Here is a 17,054-nt window from a genome sequence, read left to right as displayed (position 1 = left end):
TATGTGTAATAGTACAGTGGTGTGTTAACTATTTTTCTTTCCGTTTGTCTGTTTTTCCAGGACCGAGAGAAACTACTAAGAAAGAAAAGGCATAAAAGAAGTTCCAGGCCAATTAAGGTAGAAAGAATCGAATTTGTGGCTATTTATGTTTAAGTTCACATAGTTTTGTTTCCAGTATATAAAAGCAATAGGCAGATGGAGTATTCTTTGAAAACAAGACAAAATCTTGCAACACTTGCAAAGTGGTACTTAGTGTTTATTAAAAAAATCCAATATTTATCAAAAAGGCTAACCATTTCTACATTAATGGCTTTGTACGTAGTTAAGCAAGTCACTGAGTCTTGAGGAAGTAGAATCCCTTGAAAGTCTAAAAAACTTAACTCTTTACAGTTTAAACCAATTTCAAACTAGCACTCACATGTTGCCGATGGTAATGATAATGCCACAAAAGGTGTATTCTGCTATGTACAACAATATAAAAATAAAATTATCTGGGAAACCCAACATTGCAGACCAAAAGTTGTCACTTTAAACTGAGATGTTATCAGCCAGGCATAAAAATCCTTGGACACTGACCATCAGTGGTTGTTAGATCTGTACATCTTTCAACTTTTTTCTCTGCAGAGGCACATCGTAGTAGACACCTTCTTTGGGTATGATGAAGAATCTATGGACTCCGAAACGTCCTCAGTGGCTTCATTCCGGATGGACAGGACCCCTGCTACTCCTGATGAAGACCTGGATGAGGTGAGAAGTTGCCTTGTAATCATCGTATCACGAAGAACGTTTACCTTCCATTCTTTAGTGTATCACTGTCACCACATTTACATTCACATCAATATCCTGAAATTATTCTATGTCAGACTATCTGTTTTAACTCCTCGACTTCCAGCATTGCCACCAAATCCATTCAGTTGCATCTAAATAGGGATATCAGTCCAATGCAACCACAGACTTTAACCTCTAATATGTTTGTGTCAAACAAGGGTCTAGCCAATGAGGAGTCTGAGCTGCGTTTCCGTCAGCTGACCAGGGAGTATCAGGCCTTACAGCGAGCCTATGCCCTGCTGCAGGAACAGAAAGGAGGCATACTGGACGCTGAGATGGAAGCCAAGGTACATATACACAGTGAGAAAATCACTTTCATTTTGGGTTTAAATAAATATAAATAATAATAAATAAAATACCCTTGTCAATAAGGCGTTTTGATCACCATCCAGTGAAAACAAACATCCAAATAGTCCTGTAATTTCCCTCATTAGTTATGTCTGAGGTAGGTTGAAGTAGGGTACAGACATTTGAGACTTCGTGTCAAATGGTTGTGGGAATTGAGTTACACATAATTTGATTATCTCTAGATTGAAATTATATCCTAACACATGATTTTGAAAACAGCTTTATTATATAAGACTGGTCATTTCAGGACCATGTTTCATCTGTACTGCTCAGTATAACATTAAAGAGTAAGCAATAGACAAAAAACAAAAGCCAGCTTGGATTTCAATACAGTAGGTTGCCCTCTAGTGTAGTGGTCCTTAACATCTTTTGAGTACTGGACCACTTGTAATGAGCTGACATGCTTCAAGAACCCTTTCCTGAGAGAAACTATTGGCAACTCCCCCAGCTGCACACTTGTGACTCTTACAAAGCCACATTCAGATGAAGCCAGTTGTGGTTCTTCAGTTTTCCTGCTCAGAGATGAATTACAACTATTCCCTTGATAATTTGCTCATTTATAAAATATTTTAAGCGGTTTTCTTTCTAGGTGTGAATATTTAATTCTAATGTGACATAGAGAAAGAAAGAAGTGGTTCAGTAACAGGGATATTTGCAGCCCAAATGCAAATACGTAATGTAGGCCAGGTAATGGACCATGTTTTACAAGGACACAAAGCTTCATTTAAGGCTTCAGGGTTTTTTTTTCTTTTGACTTTTGGACATAACTATATTGTGTATTGGGCTGAGAGTACTGACACCACTTTTGATGGTGCATAGCAGTTGCACCAGTGTTACAGTGACAAAAGAATGAAGCTGACGTGCTTTCGTGACACAGTGACAGATCAAAAATGACTGAATCGCTGTTTTGCTATGTTTCAGGCGCAGGAGCAGCTCCAAGCAGACATTCTCAGGTATAAGGCCAAAATAGAGGACTTGGAGAAGGAACTGACCCTGAAGGGACAGGTAGGACATACGCACACACATAAATGAAGCCACATGCATGTATGCATGGGTGTGGATTGGACATGAAATATGCTGTATATGCTGTTTTTCATTTTAAGAAGCCTATCGATTACACACAAAAATACAACAAAAAATAAATTAAAAGATATCCAGTGAATATCTTAATTCTTGAACCAATAACTTAACTCTATCTACATCTTAGGATCTTAACAGGGGATATCTCTTGAGACAAGATAAAGCAAATTATATTTTGTCTTTGTTAAAATAGCTGTGATTTAAAGCATCAACTGCCTCTTTTCTCCATCAGGACTCCAAATGGGTGGAGGAGAAGCAACTCTTCTTACGAAGGAATCAGGAGCTATTAGAGAAGGTTGCGCTTTTAAAACTTTCATCCAAGGTATCTGAATAAATTTGTGATCAAGTACTTCTTCCTATCTTCTTATTAATTCTTTCTGATGTCCAGGTGGAAAAGATGGACTCAGAGTGCAGTCGGCTGCAGCAAGAACTCCAAGACTCCAAAGACCAGAATGAGCTGTTAGAGTTCAGGATACTGGAGTTAGAGGTGAGGCACAAAGATAAACAAGCTTGACAAATGTTCCTGTGAGATGAGTCCAAAGCTCTTCCAAAATGTTTGTAATCTAATAAATGTGTCTTGTGAGGCAAACTGATCAGGCTGTAAGATCAAATATCATTTTACTAGCCAGGTTACTGGTCCAACAGTGTGAACCATTTTATTGGTGTTTTACTGAAATCCAGAAAAACATTTTAGTATGCTGAGAACACATCCTGACATCATTTTACAGGGACTCTGTTAGGTTACAAAACCAATGTTAGTCTTTCCAAAAGCTCCTGTCCGCATATCCATCACAGAAATAACCCCTTGATGATTAAAGGGAAGTCTCACATTTTACCGGTGTTTATTGCCATCCAAATTGTTTTTCATGCTATTATTTATGTCTGTTATGTAATAACAAAGTACAGTATAAAATAAATTAAGCCAAGATTTGATATTCCGTTGCAAATCAGATCTTGGCCACTTTTTGACGGAAAAAAAACAGCTGTTGTTGCAGTTTTGACAGAGCTATTCCCTGGCTACAGTGATCTCATAGTCTGGTTTCCTGGAGATCAGTCTCTCAGAAATAATATATTTTTGTAAAGGTACAGATGCTGAGCCATGACATAAAGTTGGAAGATGTAAAGACTATTGAGATTTAAAAAACTATACAGTGTGGCACTTGTTTTGCTGTTTTAATAAATCAATTTCCACTTCAAATGAAGGTCAGAGGAACTAAACTAAACTCAGTGTGCTAACTGATGAATCACTAAAGGACAGATTTCTATGTTAATCTTGCCTGTCAAGTCATCCACTCAGCTGTAAAGACAGGCAGCCCACTAGCCTGTCAGTCATGATGATAACTAGCTGACAGTGGTCTTTGTGTTCTGGCTGTGCTGCAGTGCAGATACTAACACATGCTTGTGAGGGCCAAAGCTGCCACCTAGTGAGTACAAAGGAGAAGGCATCACTTTACTGTCGATGTACTCATCAAAGTACTAAGGTGTACTTTTAAAACATTACAGTGATTTAACCTTAATTTAAATTATTTTATTTCTCACATAGAAATCAAATACATTCCCTAAATGACAGTAGTGAAATGTTTTCTGTTGCATACAAGCTTGAGGTTTTTTAAAGTGGACACAGATCAAGGTGCATGTATTTGTGCAAATACTGTTAAAAAAGAGTCTGTGCAATTGTACAGAGGTATAATTATCCTCATTCAGTACTCTTCAGGCTGCTTGGGGGAAAAAAAAAATCAGTGTCTGACCTCAGTGGTAAAAGGCTGTGACCAGGGTGGTATCTGTACTTGGTGATGCCATTTGTCTAGAATAGTGGTTGGCATTTTCGTGGCTAAACAAAGCAAAGAGCACCAATGACTGACACTAAATCATCATCAATGAAAAAAATAAAAAAGTGACATCAGTGGAAACAATGATGGACTGAATCAGAGAATTTTGGGACTAGTTTAACAGCAGTAATGTGAAGGATTATCAGCAGTTAGTGGTTGTTGAAAAAGAGTCGAAGGGTCAATACAGCAAGAGCTAAATGAGGTTAATGTCAGAAGAAGAGAATCTCAGGTTGATATTTCATTTCATTTCATCAGCGCTAAAGTAGTTTTTTTGGTAACCTATAAGAGTGTCATGAAAAATCTGAATATAAATATTCATTTATGCAGTTTGATAAAAAAAAAATGTAATTTTTCTGCAGATAACAGTCTAAAACAAGTACAGTTTCATCCAGGTCTGATTTGAATACAGAAGCAAAACAGACAGTTACACATGTTTTTGGCATAATGAAATGTGTATTTCTGTTGTTGTAGGAGCGTGAGAGGAAGTCTCCTCCATTCAACCACCTGAGGATACATCCCTTCTCCGAGGGAGTCAGTGCACTGCAGATTTACTGTATGAAGGAGGGTGTCAAGGTATGCAGAAGAATAAAGTCTCTGTTTTATCATTTTATTAAAAAATTACTCATAAAGTATCTTTTCTGGCCAGGTATCCCAGTACAGTGCAGTACATGTGCCATAAATTGAGATGTTGCATGTTTCTATATCCCTTTTACACGTTTTTCATTTTAACGACCTTTATCTTTATATCACTCTTAAAAGAATAACACCACCTGCCATCTTCGTATGAGATGACTGCATGTGGAGTTCCAATCACAAGATTGCAAACTCATAACATGTAATAAGTGGAAAAGAATATTGATTAAAAGTAAAAGCAGAAGGTAAATGGTTTATGTGATGCTCCTGACAGGTTTTTATTCTGTTTTCTTGACAGGATGTGTGCATACCAGATCTCATCAAACTTCTAGATATCCTGGGAGACAACGGGGTAACTCATGTGTAATTCGACATATCAACATATGATGCTTAATACAGGAACATTATTCATGAAAGTATTTTTTTTTCCTTTTGTATAGAACTTAAGGAATGAGGAGCAAGTGGCCATTATTCAGGCTAGCACTGTTTTGTCACTAGCAGAAAAGGTAAGTTTGGAGACTACATCATGGTTCCTTGGATAACAGTCATATCAACTGACATACAGACTTGTTTGTGCTGCACAGATTCATGTTTTGCTGTTTGTTGCCCTCTAGTGGATTCAACAGATTGAAGGGACAGAGGCAGCTCTTCACCAGAAGATGATGGATCTTGAAATAGAGATGGTGAGTGACATCAGTCTTTCACAGGAAAAAACATGTTTTAAAGGTTGTGAAACGGTAAATGTTAGCTTAGGTCAGGGGAGACATTATGTGATAGGACAAAAGAGCTACAGATTATGCTGGAAATCAGGCACACTACCATAGAGTGTTTCATCCAGTTTTAAGTTTACGATGTAATAAAAAAGGCCACATTGCACAAACAAAAACAAAAAGGTCCTTGTTGGTAACTCACTTTTTATAGTTATTACCTGTATAATACTTAGTCCTAAATAGTGAATCATCATAATAAATTAATCTCTCTAAATACAAGAACAATAAAATAGAATAAAAAACATTCCATTCAGTATTTTTGTCATTGGTGGTTAAAGGATAAGGTTGGCGATATTCTCTTGATGTCCCATGAAAAGCACTAAGCAACAACGTGTTAGTCCAACTCACAAACTTTTCTGTCCTGAGCCCATTGATTCCTACTGAAGACATAAAACTTTAAAATGGGTCACAAATGTATACTTTTTTAAAAGGCTAAATGATATCCTAAAACAGCTGGCCACTGTAGTTTTTAGAAAATGTTGCTGAAATCGGAGTTAATAGTGCATTTACAGGGTCATGGATTATCTATATTATTTAAATAAATCCATATCTATACTGTAGGCTTAATCACATGGGCTTAAATGTTGGTTTGAATTAAGTATTATGTTGTAACTGAGTAGCTAAAAAAACCTTTTTCTTCCTCCTCATGGACCCTGCCCTATACAATCTGTACAGGAAATGTTCTGTAAACAAAAAGGATATCTAGAAGAGGAGCTGGACTACAGAAAACAAGCCCTGGACCAGGCCTACATGGTAAGTGTGTGTTTGTTTGCCATGTATACATCGAGTTGTGGAGCCAAAATCTGTTCACCATCACAATGTTGAGAGTCGTCTCCCATCTGGAGACAAATATGTGGGTCCACACAAGGTTTATCATTAACTTTCAGGTTAAAACTTGGTTTTAGGGTTGTGGTTAGAATCATGAAAAGATTAGGCTAAGAGTTGGGTTTAGGTATGCAGTAGTTATAGATAGGGTTATGTTTAAGCCTTCAGGGGATGAAGGTAAGTCAATACAGAGTCCTCATAAGTATAGTACAGTAGTACTGTGTGTGTTTGTATGACATTAAAAGTAATAACAACTCCTCTTTTCTCCCCTCGACAGCAAATCCAGGAGTTGGAAGCAACGTTATACAACGCCCTGCAGCAGGACAAGGTTCTTACATATTATAGCCATAATATTATCATTATTATTATTATTCATAAAAAATGATTATGAATTTGCTTTCAAAATGAATTCTCATGATCGTGCAAATCCCACTAATCTGAAACATCTGCACTATCTACACGGAGTCTTAATGACCTGTTTACATGATTTCTGGCAAATTAAATGTTATGACTGTGGCGTCTTTAAAATTATGAACATGAATTAAGAAAAGACAGGCCTCTAGGAAACAGAAGATTTCTAGAAGGCTTCAATGAATCTTATTCCAAGAAAGCTCTACAGATAGAAAAAGAATTTGCGTTAGAACAATAAGACAAGAAATATTACCATGGGTTTTAAAAAAAACCTTCATGGTATCTACTCTGTCTGGTGCCTGTCTCCTTCCTGCAGGTGATAAAGTATGGTGAGCCTCTAGATGAGCTTCAGAAGGACGAGCTGCGGACGGCAGTGGAGAAGCTGAGGAGGCAGATGCTGAGGAAGAGTCGAGAGTACGACTGCCAGATCCTCCAGGAGAGGATGGAACTGCTGCACCAGGCGCACCAGGTCCGTCCATGTCTGTGAATCTGATAATAGAACTTTGTGTGAAAATAGGTTTGCATGTGAGAAACCTCTGTTGGCTGGAGATTTAACCCCTCTCTTTCAAAAGTAAATGGCATTTGTCCTAATCACCATTTTCTCTCTGAATGTTTGCAGAGAATTCGAGACCTTGAAGACAAGACAGAAATCCAGAGGAGGCAAATTAAAGACCTGGAGGAAAAGGTAGGCCATGTTTAATGTCTTTCTGTCGTGACCACATCCGTCAATTACATGAAACTCATGATGAAATGATACCAAGTTTATAAGACTTTAAGGCTGTTGCTGACAGGCAGCCGTAATTAAGAGGATTTTTTCAGCTGAAAGCCTATGAACACATAAGTAATATTCCGTATGGTTTCATTATTGATACTGTATGTGTTTCCTTGTACGGTGAACCTGTGTGTTTCTGCTGTTACTAACACGCTGTATGTCAAGTGTTCCTCTAATTCTCTCACTTTCTTTGTCCCTTCTTCATGTCTTTCTTTCTTTCCAGTTTTTGTTTCTGTTCTTGTTCTTTTCTCTCGCCTTTATCCTTTGGCCTTGAAGTCTTTGGCGTGTCCCGTAGCAGAGGTGAGTCCTGCGGGCTTTGAGTAGAACGCTCAAACCAGCACCCTCTCTCTTGTCGACCTCGGTCAAATATGTTCCTAGTAAAACAGAAACTGCACACTAAGTGTTTTGGCGTAGTGCAGCAGCCAAAGTAAAAACTGGGAATACTCTGGGAACATAGCCTGGATTGGCCTTGACAAGCGCTCAGTCAAGATGCATTTCTCTAGTAACATTAATACTATCTGATAAGGGTTTCTGGCCTTTAAAATAAAAGTTTAGATTTTTTAATCATTTTAAATTAATGTAATTTCATTCATCATACCCGTTAAATGAAAACAAATAAGAACAGATAGAAAATAAACTGTCGTAATTGAACTGTAGAAGCTGCATTGATATAAAATGAAAAAGACACTCTGCAATTCGTCTTTATGGTTAATACACAAAATATACTGTATGTCCAAATACTACTGTACTTAATGCTCACTTGACATTACTACAGCTGGTAAAAAACTACAGACCCTCAACTGTACAATGGTGACATTTTGAGATGTTTCTCTACCTTTTGACCACAAGGGGGCTCAGTCCTTTCTAGAAGCAACAGTTATTTGACCCTGGTCTGCTCACCCTCTCTCCTACACATTTACTGGCTTCACCTTGCCTTCACTTAGAAATATTCAACTGTCATTCCTTCTTTCTCTTTACACTCTCAAAATCTTTCTACTTAATCATCCTTCAACATTTTCTTCAATATCACATAACTATATCATTTGTGCTTATTGAAAGGTTTCCAGGTACAGTAGCTGATATCTCAGGAAGCAAACAGTGCCGTCAACATCACCACCTCTTCCCCTTCTTGTATATGTTGTTTGTTGTCACCTCTGAGCTCATAACCCATGTTTCTATGTGTCTCTGTTTTTTAAATCATGAAAACAGTAAACAGTCTTGCAGGAAAATTAAAATGTTGTTACAACTTAGGTGTTATATCAGCAATGACCTTTAAACCTGCATTGATAGATTTTAGATTTTTTAGCAACTTGGGGGCAGCACAACAAGCTGCAAAAACAACATTGACATATTATCACCTAATAAAGTTGTTATGGCTAAACTGTTAGCAGGAGGCACAGAGCAACATTGCCATTTATTTGATGTCATATTTCTGGCCCCTGGAGAATGCAAGTCCAGTATTCACTCTCCTTTTAACTCTCCACCAACTCCTAATATCTGGCTCTTTAGCTGCTGTTTGGTGCAGAGTAAGTAGCGTGCAGAGCTTTTTCCCACTGAAAACAGCTGTCTGCCTCGGCAGGAAGTGACGTCGATCAGAGAGTTGAACTCAGACTGTAAAGATCTTGGCTGTAAAACCAAAGCGACAAGACCCTGAAATACCCCACAAATCTGAGAGGAAGTGCAGAGTTGGGTGATAATTCTCTGTGGGGATTACACATAAGCAACAAAAAAGAGAAATAAAAAAGGATTAGGTCACGTCAACATTTAGGGGGAATGCACTGTAATGATAGACTTGCTGAAACACTGCTAAATACAAACATAAAGATAAAAAAGATGATATCTTAAGATTAAGATATAAAAAAGATATAACAAAATGTTCAGTGCATGTCGAATTTTGTTCTAATTCTCTATGACTCCTGTCTCTCTGTGTTTCTCTCTCAGGTGGTGTGTCAGCTTGGAGATCTTGTTTGTGACTGCAGTGTTATTTATTTTCTGGACAAGTGTGGAACAATGTGCATAGCAGTGGCTGCAAATGTCATAACATCAGTGACTGCTGTCAGTATAGATGGACGTGTCGTTTGTTGGTCATGGACGTTCACACTTCAGATCTTATTCTTTTTGTTTTTGTGTTTTTTTAAATGGGGGTAGGGTTCTCAGGATGCTGCCCAGGATGATATTTTTTAGAGCGGTGTTGGACATTAAACGTCTCTCCAAACAGCTGCAACAACGACACACATTTAGAAAGACGCTCACAATAGACGCAGACACACACACCTATACAGTATGTACTTACATACAGTTTACCGACACGCATGCATACACAGATGCTTTGACAAATCCAAACCAAAGCCTGGGAAATGTTCTCTCTGCCATGCAGGGTAATAATATGTCATTCACCACCATTTAGCCACAGTGGGAATATAAACAGACAGAAAAACACATAGACAAAGAGGCAAACAAACCGCCAGACCACAGCTTCTCTTCTTTTTCTCTTCTTTCCTTTCCAAACCTGAAAGGACGTTCTTTGCGAATGCAACCTCTCGGTGAATAGAAGCGAGCCAACTCAGGACCCATGAGAGCGGAGGCCATTTGAACAGACTGGTCTCAGGTCAGATTATAATAAGGAACACTCAGGACATGGTGTCTTACAGGCTGGCCTGCCCTCGCTGTTCCCAGAATGGTGCTTACACAGACTGCTAGGACTCTCCTGGAAAAAAGACCTGAACTACACTGCAGAGACTAGTGTGTACAGACACTATAGCTGAACCGGGGATACAGGACGCAACTTCACCGGACACTGATAACAGACTTGAGTGAAGAGAGATAAAAAGAAGAAGAAAAGATCAAGTGTGAAATGAAGCTCTCTGATCCAGCTCCACTCAGTCTGGATCTCCACAGAAAAACCTACGGATTTTCAAACCGCTTCTTAATTTTTCTCAAAAGCCAGCAGACTGTAAGAGCTTTACTCTCTGGTTTTCTTGGTTTTTTTTTCTTCCTTTGTTTCTTTTTTACAGCTCCCACCACTCAGATACTGTGTCCCAAGATTTCCACTGAGAAAACATCCTAATTCTGTACTGTAATATATACACATTTGTTGATATGTACATGTGTCTGAATTATTTCATGTAGTCTCCCCCTTATATTTCTGTGAATAGTTGCCGTTTTCTTTTAACTCTCTGAAGCAGCTCGAACAGTTGATGTACTTGGCAGTTTATGGATGACTCAAATGGGGTATAAATTGCTCTGATATATTGTAGTGACAGCTGCAAAGATGAACTTTATTTCCTTGGAAATTATAACTGAAAAATCATTGGAATATGAATGTGGAATAACAGAATATTTGCCTCCCCTTCCTCTGTCTGCCCTCCTTATCACCTACAGTATGTTCCTTATTCTTTCTGTTGAAAATGTATTGCTCTGGTTGACCAGCAGGGGGTGCTGGTTTCACCTGAACAAGTTTCGACTACTCACCCTTTAAAGTTACATGAACTTTTAACAAAACTGTAAATATTTTCAGACTACCTTGCAAAGTCTACCTGGTTGGTTTCAATTCAGATCTAACAGTTATGTCATCAGTAATTTCTTATCACACAAAAAATGGGCAAAAGCTAAATTCATATGACTGAAAAGACAGAAAAAAAACAACTTCCCCCATTTCTCTCTCAAGAATACTGTAGGTTCTCTCTCTACCCTTCTTTTGTACTAACCAAAACTTCTTTGATACTAACGGCCCTCTTTTACTAAACACTATTTAGGCTATTACTTCCACCAAATGAAACAGGAGAAAGTTAATGGAACACTACACCTACTCTACGTCTCTCCTGTCAAGCTAACTCTGCCCAGCCCCTGCAATATTTACTAGCTGACCGTGCTTGTTCCCTGTGTACCTGAGCTAATGTATCTGCCATCAGACCATCCCTCTGGCTCCATTCACAGGTCTAGCCTCTCTCCAGCGTCACATTACATAGCCAACAGTAACTACGACCCACTTCATTCACTTTAACTTACCGAGGGGAATGACTGAGACTATTTTTGTGCAAACTCAGCTAACTAGCAGTTGCCTTAAATGCACTTTCCCCCTTTTTTCGCTTGTATGTTCCTTTTTAACAATTATTTTTTCAGGCGGTTGATATTATCATGTAATGTAATGTATATTTTTTTTGTTTTTATTTCACAGAGGATCTTTTTTTTTATCTTTACCCCCGTCTGTCTTCCAACGAGAATTTAACCCCTCCTACTTTCGTCTAGATTATTAAATAAACAGAAAAACGAGTAATGCTGTAAAAAATAAAAATTTCATGGCCTTTGACCTTGAAGGATAAATTGTCTTCTTTTCACATCTTTTGATAAGGGGTTTTTATGTTGAAGGTGAGCATTTTAAAGCGTCTGATAGTTTCTTCAATGTTAATTTTCTTCCAAATCTCCCACTCCTTTCTACATCCCAACTCCACAGTAAGTTCACACAGTTTTCAATTCCATAATTCCAAATTCAATAAATTTCAGTCTTCTCTGCATTCAAAGTTAAAGAGTAATGGCTGCCTCAAGACATTTTCAGAGATTTTTTTCTGATATCTTTCTTTGTCATATGTACAATTTACTCTTTAAAGAATTATATTTCAGAGAATTATATTTCAAAATATCCATTTTGACTGACTTTAAAACATTTTGTTTAAAATTAGTAAGATACAATATGAAGAAATTTCGTTTATACTTATTACTTGAGTCCTATTTGTTATCTTTTTGTTTTGACAAACAACTCACCACACAATCCGTTTAGTAGTTGTTCTGGAGCTCTCAGTCAATATAAAGTGCTCAGAGAAATGGATTTGTTTTGTCAGCTGCTGTTTCCATCATTCTTATGGTTTCTTTGACAGTTGACAACATATTCATTTTCCTGGAGCTTTCAGTTGATTTACAGTGCTGCTGAAGAAGATCATGTGATACAATTAAAATATGCAGGATAGCTACTCAATGGACATTGTGGTGAGATTATTTTGTCTACCACTGTTTTCAAGGTCAAGAATGATCTTTCATTCATTCACCACTGTTATTTAATCTGGCTTTTTTCTCTGTGTATCTAGTTTAATGCTGACTTTAGTCAGCAGCTGTCATGAGTTGTCCTGCCTGATGCAGTTCTAATCGAGCATGTTAACTTATTGCTCTGCTTGCTGTTCATGTCACAGAGAGGGAAATAGGCTTTGAGCTGTGGCTGGTGTTGCTCTGCACATGTTTCACTCCATAATCAATGGACAAATATATCAGGGGTAGCTAGTGTACACCCTGTGCTGTTACAGGTCAATAATATTCTTCAAGAACCACATACAGTATGTTTATTGCAAAAGACATTATTTATCTGTGATATTTAACCGTTTTTCATAAATTTGCTTGGTGTTATGAACCAGTTTTAAGACTTGTAGTATATTACCAGAATGATACTATAAAACTTCTCTGCACTGAAGCAATGAAAGTTACAGTTGTCTCATAAGCTTGTTAAACACTGGGCTTTCCCACAGTTTTTTTTTTTTTTACCAGCTGTAAAGAACACAGAACAGAGTCAGTCCAGGATAACAGTCTGTCTTTTCACTTAAGTTGTGACTGTCCCTGCCAAGCCAGACAAGAACAGGAGTTCAAGCCAGGTTTTGCTTCATTTTAGACCAGCTCTGCCAAAGGATGTCTGTCATAAACGCACTCTTATCTGTTCTCCTCTCACCACTTACATAGAGGTCACTGTCAAAGGTTAGTGCACTGCCTTCTAAAACTGATCATTTATAGGGGAAATAAAGTTTTAAATGGAACAAAAGCTGCATGAAAGGAGTTAGTATATGTTATTTTTTCTTTCTTGACAATCTACAGTTAATTCTGCATATTTCTTGATTCCTGAACACATAATCCTTGATGACATACAGTATTTCTTGTGTGGAAACAGAAACAGCTTACTCTGCAGAAAATGTACTGGTGAGGCTTTTCCAGCAAAAAACTATTTGAACTCAGAAAAGAGTGGACGGTTGAAAGCCCATATTTTAATTATGGGCCATTCTGGATGACTTGAAGCCCCCTCTAAGAGATACAAGATTGAAATGCCTGACAGTACATCCTCTTAGGCTCTTTAACCTTATTTCAGCAGCAGCTGGTCAGCAGGCAAACCAGCTCAGGCGGATGCAGCTGCCCAGTCTGCTGTGTTCAGCTGCTTAGCAACACTGACTTCATGGCTCATACTCCTATTAAACAGAGACTGGTAATTGATTTGTTGGTTTTCATCTCCAGTGAAAGTGAAGATTCACTTTGACAACTAGTCAGCAAAGGATTCAAGGAATTTACAAAATTGCCAAATTGCAATGCACAGTGTTCAAGTCCTTTTAAAAGAGCAAAACTGATTCAATGACTTATTAAGAATTAAATCTATGACTAGTAAGAAAGTGCATTACATAGGGCATTGTGAGGTATAGTGCAAAGCTGAGGTGTGTTAGCATTGTAGCTTTGTCCTCAGTTTGTCATTCCTTGCTTATGTAGCTACATCAGGCAGATGGGCATTCACATAAGTATCCAAATGTAGGTCTTACACATAAACCTTTGTCTTTTTTTTTTTCTGCTGATCATCCTTTGCATGTTGCCAAAAAGTCGACTGCTGCTGGTGACTGTGGGCTACCGCTCTGTTGCGCCATGTTGCTGTAATGAAGGGAGTTTGTAGTTGGCAAATTCTAGAAATATACAATAAAAGTACATTTTTTTACAGGTGGCAGTGTAGAGAGAAAAATTTAAAAAGGTGAGAGATAAAGGGGCATGACATGCAACAAAGTCTCTTGGTCACAATCAAACCTGTCATGTTGCAGTTTTTTATGTATTTAGTTTCTTGAATCAAGGTGAGCCAATGCAGAACCCACTTGTCAGACCTCATGTGGTTATAGTTTGCTGTTTGAATTAACTCCTATTGACTTGCCTGTGGAACGGTGGCCCACTTACCCACTTCTTTAAAGTGCCTCATTTGCTGTAAGGCCTTTTGTGCCAAATCCATGAAGACCACTGGGCATGAATTTGCCAAACTCTGTCCTACCAACCAAACATCCCTCCATCATGCCTGAATGAACATGCAATTACAGTAAGCCAGTGGCAACGTGAGAGCTATTGTTTTAAGGGGGACATACATTTTACTAGCTGGCCTACCTTACATCCATTTTAATACTAAGATGGAGGATAGTCTCCTGCTTTGTTCCAGTATTACTGTTGTCATTGCTTTAAAAACCTCATTACGTCAGAGCAATATCCTGTTAGTCATCTTCTTGACCAAGTGCCAGGCTGGGATTTGTGCTTATCACTGAATTGAGTACGTTATTCAAAAACTGAAATGCCAAGTTTTATGTTACTGTGTGGTGTATTTGTTGGAAAATATTATCGATTTAAATAAAAATTTATGTCATCAGAGAGTTTTCACTTTGACACTGAAGCATGGAAAAATAGTGCTGCACCCAAATGGAATAAACAACTTGTTTTGTTATTTTGGTTTGCAGCTATCCTGACATTACTGACATTGCAAGCCAGACAGTGTGAGCTGATGGCTACACTGCCTCCCAGTCAGTCTGCTCTGTCTCGACCACAGTAAAACAGGGTACAGTTTAAGACAAACATCTCCGCCTTTGAGCACTGTCCTTGTTTGCTTACATAATATTTAATTCTTTTCAGGTCATCAGAACCGGTTGGTGTCAGCATGTAAACGTGTGGTCAGCCAAAACACAAAGCCATTGCATGGCTGAAAATCTAAAGAATGCTGTCAGTTTTATTTAGTTTTGTCCCCCTTCTCTCAGCATTATTTACAGTCTAAAGAAGTAACATACTGGAGAGACAGAAAATAGGGCAGGACAGACAGAGACACTCGGAGTAAGCCACCATAGAATTACTGAAGCAAGAAATATTAGTTGGCTCCTGGCATCTCCACAAACCTTGATGCTTTAATCACATTCATGTGAGGGGAAATTTCTGCTGGCCTGACAAGTTGCTGTGCTCCATGCCAACAGAGCCACAGGAACTGCGACAGTGGTATTCAGCCAGGAATGTGTGGAAATAGAGCTACTTATCATATTTTACTTAGCTTCAGTCCCCTGAAAAAATCTCCACTAAGCCATCTTTTTAGAATATAGTGCTTGACCATTCTTTCCCCCTCCCATACATGTTAACTTATGGCTTTCTCCAAGTGCCAGTGAAAAAGGTTCTGCAAATATAGGTGATGTCAGCTGTTGTTAAAGAAAAAAACACATGTACGGTTAGATACAGCTGTCTGATTTTCAGTTTTGTAATCTGCACAATACTACATTTATTTCTAGCATTACAATTTCCATCATGCTTGCACATATTGTATGTATTTGCAGTTTAAAAGGGATGTTCAAATGTTGCATGTTGCTGGTTACATTTTCTATTCTGCAGGCTTATAAATATATTTTTAAATCTTCATCATCAGGCTCAATCATTTACAAATTTAAGTTTGGTTGCAAAACTTCCGCAAGAGTGTGCACTGTAGGAAAACACTGGAAGCTGACATGAGTGCAGTGCCCCCATGAAGTGGCTTGACAACCAGCCAAGGTGTCATTTCAGTGATGACAACCTGTCAGATGAGACCTGAACATGTGCCCTGTTTGATTTCACTGTAGCCTACAGTGTAACTGACCTTGGGGGCTCTGTCTCAGTCTCTGTATGCTCTTCCTCTTTCTTTCTCATATGCTTAGCACTTCAATGGGATTTTTGAGGCAGCCGTGTTATTTCTAATCCAGTTGATGAAGCCTTTCACCTCACAGTGATATCAAAGCCATCCTTACACAGTACCAGTGCCAGTACCAGTACTGTTACAGGACTGAACTGTCATTATTCTTTCCACTTTTAATGAATATCAATAGTGGATAAAACAGGCGATGAATAAGAATTTAATTCTGAATTTTGAGACTCATTTGTGGATATTCTGGTTGATTTAAACAGGGGTGAAATTAAGTGCCATGCCACATTTCTTCCCTTGCTTTTAGTTTTGTCAGTGCTGTCTGAAAAGTTAGTATAGTAACTTTTTGGAGGAAAAAAGAAGAGGACAAGGCCTACAAAACCGATTTTGACCTGACCCCTACTTTAACTTTTGAAACAAGCTGATATATGTGGACGTTACATAATTGCATTCCTGCCATCTCGACTCAGCATTCTCTCAGTTTGAGGACCTGCTGCCTGAAAGCTGCTTTGCTGCTGACACGATCCTGTCTCATTTGTGCTGGCGCAAGTAATCACCCCGGGGTGTCGGCGGTTGAAGGCAAAGCAGACAGGCACTTGAGGCAACATCAGCTTTAGACTATACTTTGAGTCCGAATGTTTCAGCCTAGCCAAGGGGTATGAATGGAGAGCGCAGGTGTACATACATTATCAAGTGTCTTAAGTGGTGCTGAAAGGACAGCGACAGAGTGGACAGCTCCTGCCTCCTGCTGAAAGCACACCTGTGGCCAAAATATTAGTGCGCCGACTACTGAAACTGCTGAATATCGACATCTTCAAGTGTCAACATACCTATTTTGAGTCTTAGCTCATTTAAAAATT

General features: G+C 38.4%; 1 protein-coding gene across 1 annotated transcript in view; it reads left to right on the top strand.

Annotated features, from left to right (window-relative positions):
• Positions 1–11,805, top strand: part of jakmip2 (janus kinase and microtubule interacting protein 2) — a 28,631-nt gene extending 16,826 nt beyond the window's left edge. The window contains 16 exon segments of the mRNA XM_044371558.1: positions 61–117; positions 625–747; positions 987–1,115; positions 2,098–2,181; positions 2,489–2,551; positions 2,645–2,743; positions 4,557–4,658; positions 5,017–5,070; positions 5,159–5,224; positions 5,333–5,401; positions 6,164–6,241; positions 6,591–6,641; positions 7,041–7,193; positions 7,344–7,409; positions 9,438–9,482; positions 9,485–11,805. Coding sequence (XP_044227493.1) covers positions 61–117; positions 625–747; positions 987–1,115; positions 2,098–2,181; positions 2,489–2,551; positions 2,645–2,743; positions 4,557–4,658; positions 5,017–5,070; positions 5,159–5,224; positions 5,333–5,401; positions 6,164–6,241; positions 6,591–6,641; positions 7,041–7,193; positions 7,344–7,409; positions 9,438–9,482; positions 9,485–9,634 — 1,389 coding nt within the window. The 3' untranslated portion in view covers positions 9,635–11,805.
• Positions 11,806–17,054: the final 5,249 nt, after the last annotated feature.

Source organism: Thunnus albacares, chromosome 13 (genome assembly GCF_914725855.1).
Source record: "Thunnus albacares chromosome 13, fThuAlb1.1, whole genome shotgun sequence".
Taxonomy (NCBI): Eukaryota; Metazoa; Chordata; class Actinopteri; order Scombriformes; family Scombridae; genus Thunnus; species Thunnus albacares.
The sequence above is the reverse complement of the archived record's forward strand: the minus strand, read 5'-3'. Positions and strand labels throughout refer to the sequence as shown.